The sequence below is a fragment of the Grus americana genome, chromosome 13 (genome assembly GCF_028858705.1).
Source record: "Grus americana isolate bGruAme1 chromosome 13, bGruAme1.mat, whole genome shotgun sequence".
Lineage (NCBI taxonomy): Eukaryota > Metazoa > Chordata > Aves > Gruiformes > Gruidae > Grus > Grus americana.
The window spans coordinates 59,527-75,313 of NC_072864.1; the positions used below are offsets into that span (position 1 = coordinate 59,527).

The following is a 15,787-nucleotide window of genomic DNA, read 5'->3' on the forward strand; positions in this document are numbered from 1 at the left end:
GCCTCGCGCCTGCTAAGTGACTGCACGCCCGGATGCAACAGCCCCGCCCCTCGATCCCCCGGCCGGAAGCGCTGCGTTTCGGGTGGTTGCTAGGGAACTGGCGAGCCGGAAGTCCCGCCTGCCGTGGCTGTTGTTGTTGTGACAGGGACCGTGACAGCGACAGGCCCGGCCGCCCGGCACGAGCCCCCTCCCGCCCGCACACGGGCCTCGCCACTGCTGGCTCCGCTTCCCGCCGGCCCGCACCATGAAGTGGATGTTCAAGGAGGACCACGCGCTGGGTAAGGGTGGGCCCGGGCCAGGCGCTGCCCGCCGGCGGCCCCGCCGCCCTCCGTCTCCTGTGTCGCCGTCTGCCCCAGGGCCTCCCGACTCTGTGTACCCCGGCCGGCTCCCCGATCCTGTCGTCTTGTCTGTGGGCGGACAGCCGCCTGCGGCCCTGGCCGAAGGGTGGCGCGATGCCCGGGGACGGCCTCCCTGAACAGCTGGAGACCCCTTTGTGGGGGGGCAAGAGTCGCGTTCCCCGCAGGCTCTCGTACCTGCGGGTGCTGCCCTCTCTGCCTAGGACACTGGCGATACTATTACTATGCAATGACTAATTACGAGTTTTGTTCACAGAGCACAGATGTGTCGAGTCGGCCAAAATCCGAGCCAAATACCCTGACCGTGTCCCGGTGAGTAACCAAGCCAGCTTCATCCGAGTACTTAGAGGCAAAGGTGGATAAGCTGTTTCCATCCTGCCCTCTCTTCTTCGATCAGATCCTACTAAGTAAATTCATTTCCCCTTTGGTGTCCTTAGATGTTTTAAACAGGCCCCAAACACATCTAACTAATCCACCATTCCCTCCTCTGCCCCAGTGCATATTGACAAGTAAGCAAGAGTGCCTGACTTTCTAAATGCTTTCCAGGCAAGTTTATGGTTTATCAGTGTCCTGATTTCTTCTGATGGCAATTATATCCCAGCAAATACCTTCATTGTCTTGAGCATTCATTCTGTGCCTGATCTCAAGAAATTAAATTTAAATTTAAACCTTGACAATCTTCCATCCTGGCTATAGGAGGAAGGTGATTTTTCTTCATTTATTCCATGCCTATAACCAGTCTTCTTGAGGTGAATCTCCCCATGCAAACTCTGTTGTCTGAAGAGCCAGTGCAAGTGGTGAGGCTTCCTTTCTGCATTAATACCTATCTGCTAAATAGTGAATGACCTCTCTTCACTCTACAATCTTTTTTATCATGTTTCAGTCAGTGAAATGACCACACTTTTCATCTTTATGTAACAGCTAGCAACATGTCCACATTCTCAACTTATCTGCTTGTGAGTAAAAGTTCCCACATCTCATCTGACCACATGCCAGTTAGTGCCACTCCTGTCTGACCGCTTGATAAATAACTTATCCATTAGACAGTGCAACCCAGAGACGACCCTCTAATCCCATTGACTTTCTCTGCTGCTGAGTTGCACCTAGTCAAAGCATCTTCTCCAGTTGCAGTCCAGTAAGCTGATTCGATGCTTGCCATTCTCTGCTTGATTAACTACCCCCTCATATATAGACTGTAGCATGTTAATGACCATACATCTCCACAGATATCCATTTGTCCATTTCAAGAATAACTTTCATAACCCTAGGGGAAAAAGAGACATTGAAACGCATAGTGTGAATCAGAATTACATGATGTGTATCAGGAATGGACAGCAAGGTGTGGATGGATACAGGAATTAAATCTCAAATTGCAGTGTGATGCTTTGGGCAGATACATGTTTGATGATTCAGACTGAGCCCTGTACCTTTCACAAAATAGTTGGTATCAAATAGATTTTTGGTATTTAATAGTCAAAAGTGTTTTTCAGACTTAATGTATGTTTCCTGCTTTCCAGGTTATAGCCTGCATCCAGAGTGACATAGGTCACAGTAACTTCAGTTCTCAGCCGCTGTATCTGTGTACCTGGATTTAGAGATGTTTCAGTGTTTAAGTGATTAAGATAATGTATGAACAGCCTGCTGCTGTCCAAGGCTAGACCTTTTAGGAATAAAAATGGGAGGTGAAAGAAATTCATGCTTGCTAAGCACTGCAATTTTAAATTTGCCTGGGGAATCAAATGGTTTAAGGGTTAAAGGTATCTATTAAGTTTTACTAGAAGCAGTTCACCAACAGCCTTGATTTCCAATTATGACAGTTTCTGCATTATGAAGCTAAAATGCCTAGTGTGTTACTGTAATCTTTTAAATAAAACGTATCGATTGTTAACGCTTCAATATTCTTTTCAGGCTGTTCTTGGTCCTCTTTACAGTTCCCTCATGCTAAATTCCAAAGAGCAGCTACTCTGCCCTCCTTTTGTTTCTGTAGGCAGAGCAATTATAAGGAAAAGCCTCTCCAGATCGTAAGACAGCATATTTTGTAAATTTACTTGAGCATTACCTGTTTGCTGTAGCAATGAGGAATGCAAAGCTAAGGACTGAAGACACTGGAACCTCTTGTAAGCCTTATTCCCTCATGTGCTGCATTTTTCCTTCAAGAACTAGCTTGCGTGGAGCAATGAGCATCAGGTCCTTTACACACTTAATACTTAGGTCTCCTTTCTCCTGTATCTGTTGCTTTTTGTTTCGTTTTGTTTGTGGCCATCTTGCCATTTTTCCTTCCTGTAGTCAATTTCTAATTTCCTACGGTATGTAATAAGATACTCTAATGTCAGTTCAGCATAATACAGAGAATAGCATCAGTGAGTCGTACCTTGACAACATAACACAGTGGCACAAACAATATGCCTTAGAGCACAGTTATAGTCAGAATAACACGTTAAAAAAAAAAAAAAATCTGGTTTCCAGTGATAAAATCAGTATGTTATTGCAGATCTGAATCTACAGACATCCTAAAATAGTAATTAACATAGGCAGTCTTTTTTTCAAAGTTGCAAACAAAAGCCTGTTGATGCTGCAAACATCATCTTACCTAGGCATCTCTGCGTGAGTTCATATCTGCTTTCTGTTACCAAACGACCCTGGTGTAGGCAGAGACTAGCCAAGTTCCTATGGTGGCCTAGTGGCGTAGGCATGGGTTGTGATTTTTATTTATTTATTTATTTATTTATTTATTTATTTATTTATTTCCTTACAGCCTACATATCCCATCTGGCTCTCATTCATATACAGCTAAAACCTACACTTTATTAATATGGCTTCACTGTCATCCTGTAACTTCATCCAATCAACTGAAGCTGTAATCATATAGTTTTTAACATCAGATGCATACATTGCTGGATTATCTGGCAGTATAAATGTGGTACAGCAGAGGCATACAAACAAGATTACATCACAACACCTTTCTGGTGCTTCGGTGTACTCAACTGGCATCCTTGGTAGGCCAGCTGGTATTCCAGAGCATACTGCAGCCGTGCTTCATTTCTCTTCCTTAAGGCATTGTTGAACCTGGCTGAAATGCTTGGTGGCTAGCTGTGAGAAGTCAGTAATCATTGCTGGATTAATTGTAGAATAATCAAATCTATGATTTGATCAAATATGGATGTCAAATCAAAAGCAGTAGTGCAAAGCACTGTAAAAAAATGAACACGTGGTCAGTCTATGGCCAGCTAGAACCTTGCATTATACCACAGTTCACACTGCAACTTTTGACTGTATTCAGATATAACATGGCTTCTTCAATTCTGCACTGAGTTACCTGAGGTATGCATGTGCCTTTACTTAGCATGGCTGTTTCTGACATATTGGTAGGAATTGTGTAATGGTACAGTATGCTGCACAGGTGAATACAAGAGACTTCAGGGGGCGGGGAGGGGGAGTGTTAATGAATACTCTGAGGGAAGCCTGAGAGCCATTTTGGCATCTCTGGCTTGTGCACAATAGGTGAAATGGCAAATTAGATACTAGACTAGGCTGGTGGCTCCCATTTACCCAAGTAGTGATTTTTTTTTTTTTTTTAGCTTCATTGCTACTGAAATGTATTTCTAATATTTTTTTTTTTTTTCCCCTCTTTTCTCTTTTGCTATATGCCATATCAAGAAGTTGGTTCTGTAATCTGTTAGGAGCAACTTGGGACATTGTTTAAAGAAGATAGTTAAACTGGAAGGGTGGAGGTGGTGTGTTTATTAAACCTGTATTTCTTCATGTTGTGGGATTTTTATTTAGTCACATAACAATTTAAAAGAGGATAGGGCATGCTTGTTGCAAATTAGAATTCTGTATAACCCAAGATTTCAAGCAATGATGGTCACACTTGCATGAGGAGTGGCTAAAGACTCCAGCTTTGTCGAGTTTGGAGAAAAGGAGGCTGAGGAGCAACCTCATTGCTCTCTGCAGCTTTCTAAGGAGGGGAAGTGGGGAGAGAGGTGCTGATCTCTTCTCCCTGGGATCCAGGGACAGGATGCCTGGGAATGGTTCAAAGCTGCACCGGGGGAAGTTCAGATTGGACATTAAGAAGCATTTCTTTACTGAGGGGGTAATCAAACACTGTAACAGGCTTCCTAGAGGTGGTCGATGACCCATGCCTGTCAGTGTTTAAGAGGCATTTGGACAATGCCCTTAATAACATGCTTTAATTTTTGGTCAGCCCTGAAATGGTCAGGCTGTTGGACAAGATGATCGTTATAGGTCCTCTGCAACTTAACTATTCTGTTCTAGTCTACTTTCTTACATTGTGATAGTGACAAAAACAAAATAAGCACCATCTGTACAGAGGGAATGCACTTCCTCAGATCACCTGCCATTGCTCAGATACCAGTGCTACAGTCTAGTTGAATTTTTTCATGACTCCACTACAGCTGAACGAGGCAAGGAAGGAACATAGTTAAATGGATTCCTCGGTTTGTTACTATCAACTGAAGTAAGTGAGAAGACAGAAGTCCTGGACTCCTTCCTTCAATCACCAGTTAGTTTAAGGGAAATGGCGCAGACAAGCCCTTCCTAAACCTGAAGTTTTCAAGCTGCCTGTGCTCTGAATGTCTCAGTAGATGCAAATTCCTCTCTTGCCCCTGCCCCCTAAGCTTTTGTCACAGAATACACTATTTTTGGATAGTGCACACGGTAAACTTCAGCACATTTTGAAAAGTAGCTGTATTTAAACACAACAGGACATGACTCTCCTGGTATGAATAAATCACAGAATCACAGAACAGTTGAGGTGGGAAGGGACCTCTTGTAGCTCATCCGGCCCAACCCCTCCCTGCTCAAGCAGGGCCACCTACCGCCAGCTGCCCAGGACTGTGTCCACATGGCTTTTGAATATCTCCAAGGTGGAAGACTCCACAACCTCTCTGGGCAACCTCTGCCAGTGCTCTGTCATCCGCACAGTAAAAAAAGTGTTTCCTGATGTTCAGAAGGAACCTCCTGTGCTTCCGTTTGTGCCAGCTGCCTCTTGTCCTGTCACTGGGAACCACTGAAAACAGCCTGGCTCCATGTTCTTTGCACCCTCCCTTCAGGTATTTATATACAGAGAAGATCCCCTCTCTCTTCCCTCAAGCCTTCTCTTCTGTAGGCTGAACAGTCCCAGCTCTCCCAGCTTTTCCTCACAGGAGAGATGCTGCAATCCCTTCACTATCTTTGAGGCCCTTTGTTGGACTCTCTCCACTATGTCCATGTCCGCTGTACTGGGGAGCCCAGAACAGGACCCAGCACTCCAGCTGTGGCCTCACCAGTGCCAGTAGGGGGGAAGGATCACTCCCTGGACCCGCCGACAATACTTTGCCTAATGGAGCCCAGGATACCATTAGCCGCCTTTGCTGCCAGGGCACACTGCTGGCTCATTTTCAACTTGGGGGCCACAATGCAGTAATTTTGTATTATCTGTGTACAAAAAGTTAAAAGATGTGTATACTTTCCTGTCACAGGTTTCTTTTAGACATATTGCATCTTTTTACCCCATGACTGTCAACCTCGGGCATAGAATTTTTGAGCCATTGTGTATATGAATGTAGGTTTCACTGCAGTTGTAAAATCAGGTTTTACAGTGCTGAGCCAGTCCCACCTCTCATTTGGTTGCTGTCAAGAACTGTGTGCTGTTCCTTCCCTCTGCTCACTGTTGTAAGCCTGTATCAGCAAGTGATTTACCGAAGCTGTCTGTTCATACCAATCCTGGAAAGCCTGACCATCACACCTGTGCTTTACAGGTCATAGTGGAGAAGGTCTCAGGATCTCAGATTGTTGATATTGACAAGAGGAAGTACTTAGTTCCATCTGACATCACTGTGGCCCAGTTCATGTGGATCATCAGGAAGAGGATTCAACTGCCATCCGAGAAAGCAATATTCCTCTTTGTAGACAAGACTGTCCCCCAATCCAGGTGAGAGGCTATTCACTTGGTATTCAGAACCATTTCAGCAAGCCTGTGCATATCAGTAACTCCTCTCTTTGAGCCTTTTTTTGGTGATTTGTAGGAGGTGTTTGGTTACATCTTAATCTCACCATGACAGGTTTGGTTTTTTTTTCCTCTTGAGTTTGTCAAACATTTCTTGAGCTAGACTGAAAGGAAAGGTGACTGACAAGTATATTATGATTTACATCCATGGCAAGAGGGTGAGCCCTGGAGCTATTATGGTATCTTTGGTTGAGCGCAAAAACATTTCCATCATCAATGCCAAAAAAAAAAAAAACCAACCAAACCCAACATTCTCAATGTAACAAAAAAGTTGCATGTTAAATACTCAAAAGCACACACCATAAATTATTCTAAGAAAACACGAACCTGCCAGCTCACAAAGAAATTATGACAATGCAGACTAGTTGCTGGTACTTGTTTTATAACTTATTTTCTTCTACAAACACAAAATGCAAAATGAATATAGAAAAGTTTTTCACATTGCTTTTATAGAGAAATGTTTCATTGTTGTCTGCTACATACAGAATAATGTACAGCAAAAGCAGCTACTACAACTGCTTTCTATACGAGATACTTTAATAACACTTGAGGAAACAGTACATCATAATGTTACGTGGCTTAGATATGATATTATTCTTATGAGTCCTTACCTGTGTAACAGTAACAATGCCTCCAGGTAACCAGTCCAGACTCAGTTAGGAATATTTTTATTTACTTTCTGATAGACAACAGGGACCTGAGAGAACCATCTTTTTCTGCTTGCTTTCTTCTAAGAGTATTAAGAATGCCTATATGTCGTCTTCTTAGCAGCGCCGTAGAACTGCTAAGAACAGGAAAGGAAAGGGCACATTGTCTCATCTCACATGTTCAAGATGAGATGTCACATCTCTGCTGGAAAAACAGGGCCTTGAACCTTTGATATTAATGCAAAAATGGTAACTTGTTAACAGATAAACAAAAATCTAATCTGTTAATGGCTCTGCTCCTCTCGCAGTCTGAGTTTATTACATAGACCACTAACTCTAGACATCCTTCTCTCCTCATCTGGAAGTTTATCTACTACTCATCAATTCCCTTCCATTCCCAGTACTGCCTGCAACTCCTCCAAGCTCCTATCTTGGGTAAAAAGCCACGATCATTTTCCCTGTCACTCACATTCAGTCTGCATTTCAGTTCACTAGTCTTTTATCAGTCTTGGGAAGTCAGAGAAAGGGGAGGTGAGGCATCGTCACTTGTGCACCTGACTGATGTCAGCTGCCTGTTTCATCTGTAGGTAGATGGTTGGAGCAGTTGTACTGGCCAACTAATTGCTTGGGTTTCTTTTTGTTTTCAAAATACAGACATTGTTCTAAAGACTGCAACTGCTTAGACTGTGAAGGGCCGCATACCTATTCAGTTTAAGGAAATTTTCATTTGATCAAATGGTCAAAACTTTATCCACTGAAAAAAGCACTAGTTTCTGGCTAACTTGTAATTTACTGCCCACGCGTTTTTGATACTAGCACTATTTTAAGTCATCACATTTTAACAACATAGAAAACAAAGCTGTTACTCCCCAAAACAACCCTCAAACACTCCAAAAAGCACAAGTTTGATAAAGTTGAGATGAGCCAAACATTCATGACTATACCAGGCAGAGGCAGAAATGAGGTTGTTCACACAAGAAGCAAGACATTAATGCAGCTGCATTCAAGGAAGGTACTATCAGGCTATTGATCCTGGTATTAGTCACAGCATCAATAATGGATGATTCAGAATGTGAAATACATTCAGTGACTAATTTCTAATAAAACAAGGAAGCATCCTGACAAATGCATTTGTGAAGTAGTAACAAAAAAGCTAGACAATCCACACAGAGCCCAGGATCATTTAGCTAACTCAGGAGTCAATTGCTTTTCATATATCTTCATTTTTGTATTTTAATTTACACACAGACTTACAAGTTTTAGCTTTTATTAAGCCCTGTTCATGTGAGGTTCTAACTGTTACCATTTGCAACTTCATGATCCAAGCAAACCGTTTCTCTTTTTTTTCCCCTTCAAGCTTAACTATGGGACAACTCTATGAGAAGGAAAAGGATGAGGATGGATTCTTGTATGTTGCCTACAGTGGAGAGAACACATTTGGTTTCTGAATGGTGGGTCTTGGCTACTATACCATCCTGCTGTGTATCTTGTAAATAGCTGATCATTTTCTGTTCTGACATACACAGAAGTTCCTTCTATATACATGCATTTGTAACTGGATTTATTTCTTAATATATTGATAGGTCTTGTTTTATTAGACTGTTAAATTATCAAAAAAAGTTTTGTTGGTTTTGTGCATTTTTTTTCTCATGGCTATGAATTCCCAGAGCCTCACTTCTTTGAGGGATACATTTGATGACACTGAATAAATAATACAGCAAAGTAGTTGGGCTACTAAAACATGAAAAGAAGAATACACATTTATTCTGTTTCGAGGTGTTAGTTAAAGAAAAATAAAAACATTAAAATGGCATGGGAACACTGGATTTGCTAGCTTATCATAAGCAGGAGCAAGATGTTGATCATGTTGAATTGAGCTAATATGTTCCTCTTTCTCAGTTAACAAACAAGTACAATAAAAATTCCTGTCACAAACAGGCAGTGCTGTCATTTCTTTAATTTTGACCAGAAAGTTGTACATCACATTTACTAGATACTATATAGCTGCTTATATTATTTACTAGACACTGTACAGCTTCTCAACCTTTAGTATGTGGATGATGATCCAAAGAAGAAACAAGGAGCTATCTGTAGGTTCCAAAACCAATAGCTTCAGAGCTATGCGATCTCATCAGGAGAACAGCTATGCCTGCCCACAGGCTATAAACGGAGGAGTAAATAGCATGGGCTTTGGAAAGGAGGACCTAGGTGACAAAAGCATAGCATGTAAGGAAAGGGCACCTAGGAGAAGGAATGATGCAAATAGGAGACCAGAGAGCTGGAGAACTGGAAGGTATAATTTGTACATGAATTATTGCAGACAGAGAAATAATTGGTAAGGAGTTCAGTTGCATGAGCAGCTCTTAAAAAAAAAGTTTTGTTACAGGTAGTTATATAACTATACACATCCTTTCCAAGTAAAAATTCTGTAGATATTGTAAGGATATTACAGAACCAAGTACGTGGAAGAACAGCTTTAGTATACAGCCCGGTGGTGCAGCTGACACGCCTGAGGGACTGAATACCATTCAGAGGGATCTAGCCAAGCTCGAGAAGTGGGCCCATGTGAACCTCATGAGATTCAACAAGGCCAAGTGAAGGTCCTGCACCTGAGTCGCAGCAATCTCTGGTATCAATACAGACTGGGGGATGAAGGAACTGAGAGGAACCCTGCAGAGAAAGACTTGTGGGTACCGGTGGATGAAAAGCTCGACGTGAGCTGGCAGTGTGCACTTGCAGCCCAGAAAGCCAAATGTATCCTGGGCTACAGCACGAGAAGCGTGACCAGCAGGTCGAAGGAGGTGATTTTCCCCCTCTACTCCCCTCTGATCAGACTCCACTTGGAGTACTGTGTCCAGCTCTGGGGCCCCCAACATAAGGAGGACACGAACCTGTTGGAGCAAGTCCAGAGGAGGCCACAAAGATGATCAGAGGGCTGGAGCACCTCTGCTATGAAGACAGGCTGAGAGAGTTGGGGTTGTTGAGCCTGGAGAAGAGAAGGCTCCAGGAAAACTTTACTGCGGCCTTTCAGTACTTAAAAGGGGGCTTATAAGAAAGCTGGGGACAGACTTTTTAATGGTTTTAAACTAAAAGAGGGTAGAGTCAGACTAGATAAGGAAGAATTTGTTGTTGTTGTTGTTACACCAGTGAGAGTGGTGAAATACTGGAACAGGTTGCCCAGAGAAGCTGTAGGTACCCCATCCCTGAAAACATTCAAGGTCAGGTTGGACGGGACTTGGAGCAACCTGATCTAGGTGAAGATATCCCTGCTCACTGCAGGGGGTTTGAACTACATGAGCTTTAGAGGTCCCTTCCAACCCAAACTGTTCTGATTCTAGACGCAGACAACTAGAATTAGATATGCTGCATGCAAGATAAAGAATTTCAAGGTCAGTTCCTCCAGTTTATAAACACTACTGCCAAAGCATGTACACAGAAGTAAAGAGGCCTTTCCACAAAAAGAAAGAGTTGTTATTCATGAGGCTCTCAACTGCTCTCCAAGTGGGCTTAGCATAGTTACATAGCTGCCTCTACTTACAGACAAAGAGCCAAACTCGTGGCTCTGAATGATGGGGTTGGTAGGGAGAAACCACCTAATCGACCTAATTAGATAGTACTGGAGTTCACGCTTTGATATTAAAGGATAACACTGCATTGGAAAAGTAGGATCGCTTTGAACTTCGTAAGCCAGCAAGGAAGCACTAATTACAGTTTAGATTCCTAATAAAAGTTTTACTTCATTTTCATGCTACATGGTGCAGAAGAGTTTTGTTTTTAAAATGTTTCCAGTCACAATGGAAATTTATCATTCTCCAAGCTTAAATTCATACTAATTCAAACTCCCATGAAGTCACCTCGTGCCTAGTATTATGTTTGGCTCTGCAGTTACGCACAGGTACTCCAAAATGAGAAGGCAGGAGCCTGTGAAACGTTGACACAGCTCAACAATAGATTATTGAGGCTTCTCACAGTAGCAGTGCTGCATGTGCTTACTGCATCTGAAAAAGTGCTGTTTATTTCAGTAAAAGCCTTTCATTATTCAGAGTAGCACTGCAATGTACAGCACTAATTTAGTAAACATTCCATCATTGCTTCCATGGTGAGTTCCTTCCACCACCATCCTTTCCATGCATTTAGTAGTAATGTTTACTCAAGAGAATTTTTGATACAGAATGAAGTGGTTTCATATGTGATTTTTTTTATTACCTTTTATTAGTGGAAAACGTTCTGTTTCCTTTAAGCTGAAACTTCACAGTTTGTCTATGGTTATCAAATAATATTTTTTGCTAGCTGTTAACAAGAGTAAGAAATCTAACTTTAATCTAACTTAAGCTAATTACATGCTAGCACATAGATATATCTAAACAAAACAAGGGAAGATGAAGTTTTATTCCCAATGTTATGATCGAGGTGACTTTTGTAATACCCTTCATAAGCCTCTAAAAAACCCACATAACTATTCTCTTTAATGTCTCTGTAATTATTGTTTTAGATTTAGGAGCCCAGGAACACAATTCCAGAGAATGCAAGGATAAATTTTCTACTGCAGTAACTTTCTTTTCATCTGCAGATGCATTTAAAATGGCAATAAAACATCAAGAGATTTCCTTTTGAAATGCACAGATGAAATTCATCCCTTTAGATACATTCTTGTAAAATTATTAAAAGCATTTGGGTCCCATATGATCTTGACTTTCTGTTAACCCTTCAGGACTGGGAAGGCATTTCAATTTATACACTGAACAGAAAACAAAGAAATACCTCACTATTGCTACAGCAACACTTGCGCATCACCTATCTTTAAGCTAATTTGAAATGTCATTTCTGATATAACTAAACCAGTACTAGATGAATTTAGGTGGTCTTTCCTCAAAAATTATCTTGCTTCCACCTGTAAACCACTGCTGCAACCCTCTTATAATGACATTATCAGATTCTCTGGATGGTTATGCTCTGACAGAAGGAACTGCTAGGCCCCCGAACTACATCTGGCTCCCAATTTTACTCCACCTTTCTTTCCTCCTTACCAGCAGTAACTCCCCAGAAGTAACTCACACTTCATTTCCATACTCACACCTCAAGCATTTTCTCCAGGTGTGGTTTCATAACCAGCTAATAGCTTGTAACAAGCGAAAGGAAGCCACCTGCTTCTGCCCTCAGGAGCACAGCGCTAGCTCCTCCTTTCCTCCAGTGCTTACCGGCCTTAGTGCAAAGCTGATTTAACTCCTAGTGAAAAGCTGACACCTTGGTTTGGCTCATGGTTTGTTTTTCTACACAGACAGTGATTTGAATAGTCTTCAGTTTGCTCTGAATGTACTAAGATCAGTAAGTGCTCCAGCCTATGTAAGGTGAGCAGTAGAAGCACGCTGCAGAGATCAAAACCTTGCTCTTTCAAAGGTAGTGGGATGCTAGCATGTTGTCTCAGGGAACCGCAGCCTCCAGCTCAAACAGATTTTTTACTTCTACACTTGGATAAAAACCACTTGTTTCTATGCTCTGGTTTTGACTTCCTTAAAGATAAGCAGGCATTCTGCTCTGCCTTCTTATTGTGACTGAAAACAGAATGATTTCTCCAATAGTGATGCTGTTAAAGACATCCCACTCAAAAGGATTACAGTTTCTTTGTTCAGGCAAACAGGGACCATTGGTCCCCATACTAGTTTGGGAAAGTCAAGGACCTATCTGAGTAATACAAATATGCGCTGTAGAGCATTTTATAGATGCCTTGGGAATCTCTGTGTCCTCATATGCTCTGCTGCTCCCACTACCAATTGTTTGGTTGTCCTCATTAAGCAGGAACTGCGGGCACTTCGTTCCCTCTACCTCACCTCGCCCCAACTCTGCTCCCCTGTGGCAGAGTCTCTGCATTCTACTGTCCTCTCTACACCCTGCCTATCTCTCTTTTTCAGTGTGTCAGCTATTCCAGTGCAAAGGAGTGATACAAGCTTGGAACACATCAAGTGCTACCTTCCAGGAGCAGTTCTTCCAACGATCTGCTGACAATGATGAAAGTTTGGTTTGCCACCTCTTCCAAAAGCAGAAACTGTGTTATCTCTTCTCTCTGCATTTTTCCCTTCTGATTTTTAGAGTGGTTTCTCGGTACTGCCTAGAGCATTTCCTGACATCTTGGAATTAAGCAGATGCAGCATTTAAATACTTAATTTCAATCCCAGAAATGCCATCCAGTTAAGTATAAGATCCTGCAGGCTTAGCCCCTCAGCCTTTTAAATGCTGCTTTGCTTTAGCTCCTTCCCACTCTGCATATTCATTGACTCACTCTAGGCTTAAATACATCCTCAACTCCATCCAAAAAGTGAGGTCAGTATCAGTGTTCAGCACCTCTAAAACTCTTTTAAACCTGACACGTGGCAGACAGCAGCAGTCTACAGCTCACAAATATTCTACAAATGCACAGGAAAATCTTACCAGGAACAGTCTCTCCTAACAGCCAGGCTCAAGTTTTAGGAAAGAGTTAAAAGAATTTACATTATTTAACTGCTTATCTGAAAACTACTCTGATGCCAAGATTACAGAACAACTAGCCTTATGTAACCTGTTTTAACATTGCAGCTGGATAGGAAATGGGAACATTCCAGTCTGGTCAGCAGGTTCATTACAGACCTTGTTGATTAACAAAGGGAAAATAGGTATGTTAAGGTATAGTTTCTGCAAGATTTCAGGGAAGGACAAAGGTAAATTTCAGGAGCCTGGAAATGTACTGGTTATCTCTCTAGGTACGCTGCAGGACTCTGCCCTTAGAATGCTATTTGCGCAATTACAGTAACTGCGACCATTTCTCTTCAGCAGTTCACCCTGTAGCCCATCTGCAATGGCATCTGGCCATTTTTCATCCTCTGATGACTAATGCAAGTCACCGTTCTCCATAATCCCCTGCCCTCTAAAAAACACATTCCCCCCTCACCAATGCAACTATTTTTTCTGCGTGTTAGTGCTGGATTTGAGAGGACAGGCTTATACACACAGAATTCAAGGTTTTTGTTATTTCTTCAACAAGTAAGAGAGAACTATTCTTATTCGACAAGTCAACCCAAGTGTGAAGTAAAAGGATTTGCTGTAATCAATTCTCAGACTGCAATGTGGTATGTACTGTTCAGTCCCCTGTGCAGCTCAGTGGGTTGACTGTAAAGGCTGTTTGGAGAACTGCTGTGCCCATTTTTCAAATCCAAAACTATACTAAGATACCAAAGAACAGAAAAGTCAAATCACCAAAGAATTCTCAAGTTCTAAATTATGCACTTCTTTCATCCTGCCATTGCGTTGTCCAAATATTTTATGAATTGTCGTTTACAATGGAAAAAGTACAAAAGGGGAGCGTGCTCAGTAGCAGTTACACAGTCCTGAACTTGCTCACAAAAGGCAATAATTGGGACAGAAAGTTTAAGGAGGATTACCTGCTGCTTCCCCCCAGCTCGTGATGTTGACTGTTTTGTCATGCAGGAGTTATCTGGTAATAAAGCATAAAGGCAAAGACTGCCAGAGACTGCTTCCAGTCCCCCCCAAAGCATCTCCACCTTTGCCAGGCTATTAATGGAACACTTGCCAGGAAACAGTGACATAAACGGCTAAGGCATCCCTGCTTTTAATTAACCATGTATCACAAGGTGGGAAAGGATATGGACAGTGCTTGAAACACTGAAAAATAGGTAAATGTTTCCCTGGAATTACACAGAATCGACGGGTTTGAACCAGGTAATTCAGGAGGTTTGCTTCCTGCCCACAGAAGCAAAGCAGTTGAAGGGGTATCTGGCAAAGTCCTGAAATTAAGAGATACGCACGGGATATCGTAAGTGGTATTATTTGACACAGCCCTCTCCCCTGGATTCTTTTGCTTCTGCTTTGGCTTCTATTTAGTAAATAGAAGCTTATATGAAGGACTCCCAGAAAAAAGACCCTTTAGCAGAACTAGTATTTCCAGTTAGAAGCAACGGGGCTGGGGGACACGGAAAATTCTTCCAGGCACCGGACGAGGAGAGCCAAGAGTTCTAAAAATATTACTTGCTATACATTAGGGTTGTCCCAGCAACACAAAACCAACCATAACATTATGAAGAATGGAAGAAAAAAGCAGCACTAAAATTTTACAGTGACAGCCTTTCTTCCACAGCACCGCTTCAATTTCAGTTGACATTACTTCCATCGCAATGGACTATGGCTGATAAATCATATCCTCAGCACATCACTGCTTCCTTTCTTTTGGAGGCATATTGTTTCATGCAGCTCAGAACTTTAAGTCTGCAATGATCCTTTTCTATATTTCAATAAAAAGGGGGCTTCGATTCAACCAAAATAAAGACTTCTCTAAATTGCTTTCCTTTTCACTCCTGTCTCTATACAGCACAGGAATCAGAGGATATCTTTTCCTGGCCCTTGAACTGCAGAGGTATCTGCTGTGCACTGGGGCTTATTGCTGATTTTACATAGCCGCATGGATTCTCATGTGAAGTGCAGGTATTCCTTGGCATTCTTGACCCAACCCAGCAGGGCTTGGCTACGCAGCACTTTCCAGGCTTCTTGATAATTTAATGCAGCTTCTTTGTAGTCCCAGTAGGTTTCTAGAGTCTTCACCCTGACAGAAAATGCATAACAACAAAAACATTTCTATTGCATGTAACATCACAAAATGTAAAAAAGCAATCAAACATCTAAGAACACAATGATGCCCTATGAGCTCTTTCATGCTACTAAATGAAATTCTCTTGTGCTTCCAGGAAGACTTAGAGAAACCCAGGCCATGAAGGTACTGTATCTAGACATCG

At 42.1% G+C, this 15,787-nt stretch overlaps 2 protein-coding genes across 10 annotated transcripts in view; one reads left to right on the top strand and one right to left on the bottom strand.

The window, feature by feature from the left end:
* Positions 1–97: 97 nt before the first annotated feature.
* GABARAPL2 (GABA type A receptor associated protein like 2) lies at positions 98–8,947 on the top strand. Its single transcript, XM_054840208.1, has 4 exons — positions 98–278; positions 613–668; positions 6,116–6,288; positions 8,368–8,947. Exons 1-4 carry the CDS (start codon positions 245–247, stop codon positions 8,456–8,458), a joined length of 354 nt encoding a protein of 117 aa, XP_054696183.1. The 5' UTR covers positions 98–244; the 3' UTR covers positions 8,459–8,947.
* ADAT1 (adenosine deaminase tRNA specific 1) overlaps positions 8,932–15,787 on the bottom strand; it is a 31,333-nt gene continuing 24,477 nt past the window's right edge. For 7 of the 9 annotated variants that reach the window (XM_054840161.1, XM_054840163.1, XM_054840162.1 and 4 more), the window contains one exon: positions 8,932–15,597. In XM_054840161.1, coding sequence (XP_054696136.1) covers positions 15,465–15,597 — 133 coding nt within the window. In that variant the 3' untranslated portion in view covers positions 8,932–15,464. The remainder of the gene's footprint in view (positions 15,598–15,787) is intronic. The other 2 variants (XM_054840156.1, XM_054840158.1) reach the window with 2 other exon arrangements.

Bases quoted from the DNA above. Each gene is read 5' to 3' on its own strand.
- GABARAPL2 (XM_054840208.1), top strand. From the start codon at position 245: ATGAAGTGGATGTTCAAGGAGGACCACGCGCTGG. The intron at 669-6,115 runs GTGAGTAACCAA...TGTGCTTTACAG, and splicing joins AATACCCTGACCGTGTCCCG to GTCATAGTGGAGAAGGTCTC. The intron at 6,289-8,367 runs GTGAGAGGCTAT...TTCCCCTTCAAG, and splicing joins AAGACTGTCCCCCAATCCAG to CTTAACTATGGGACAACTCT.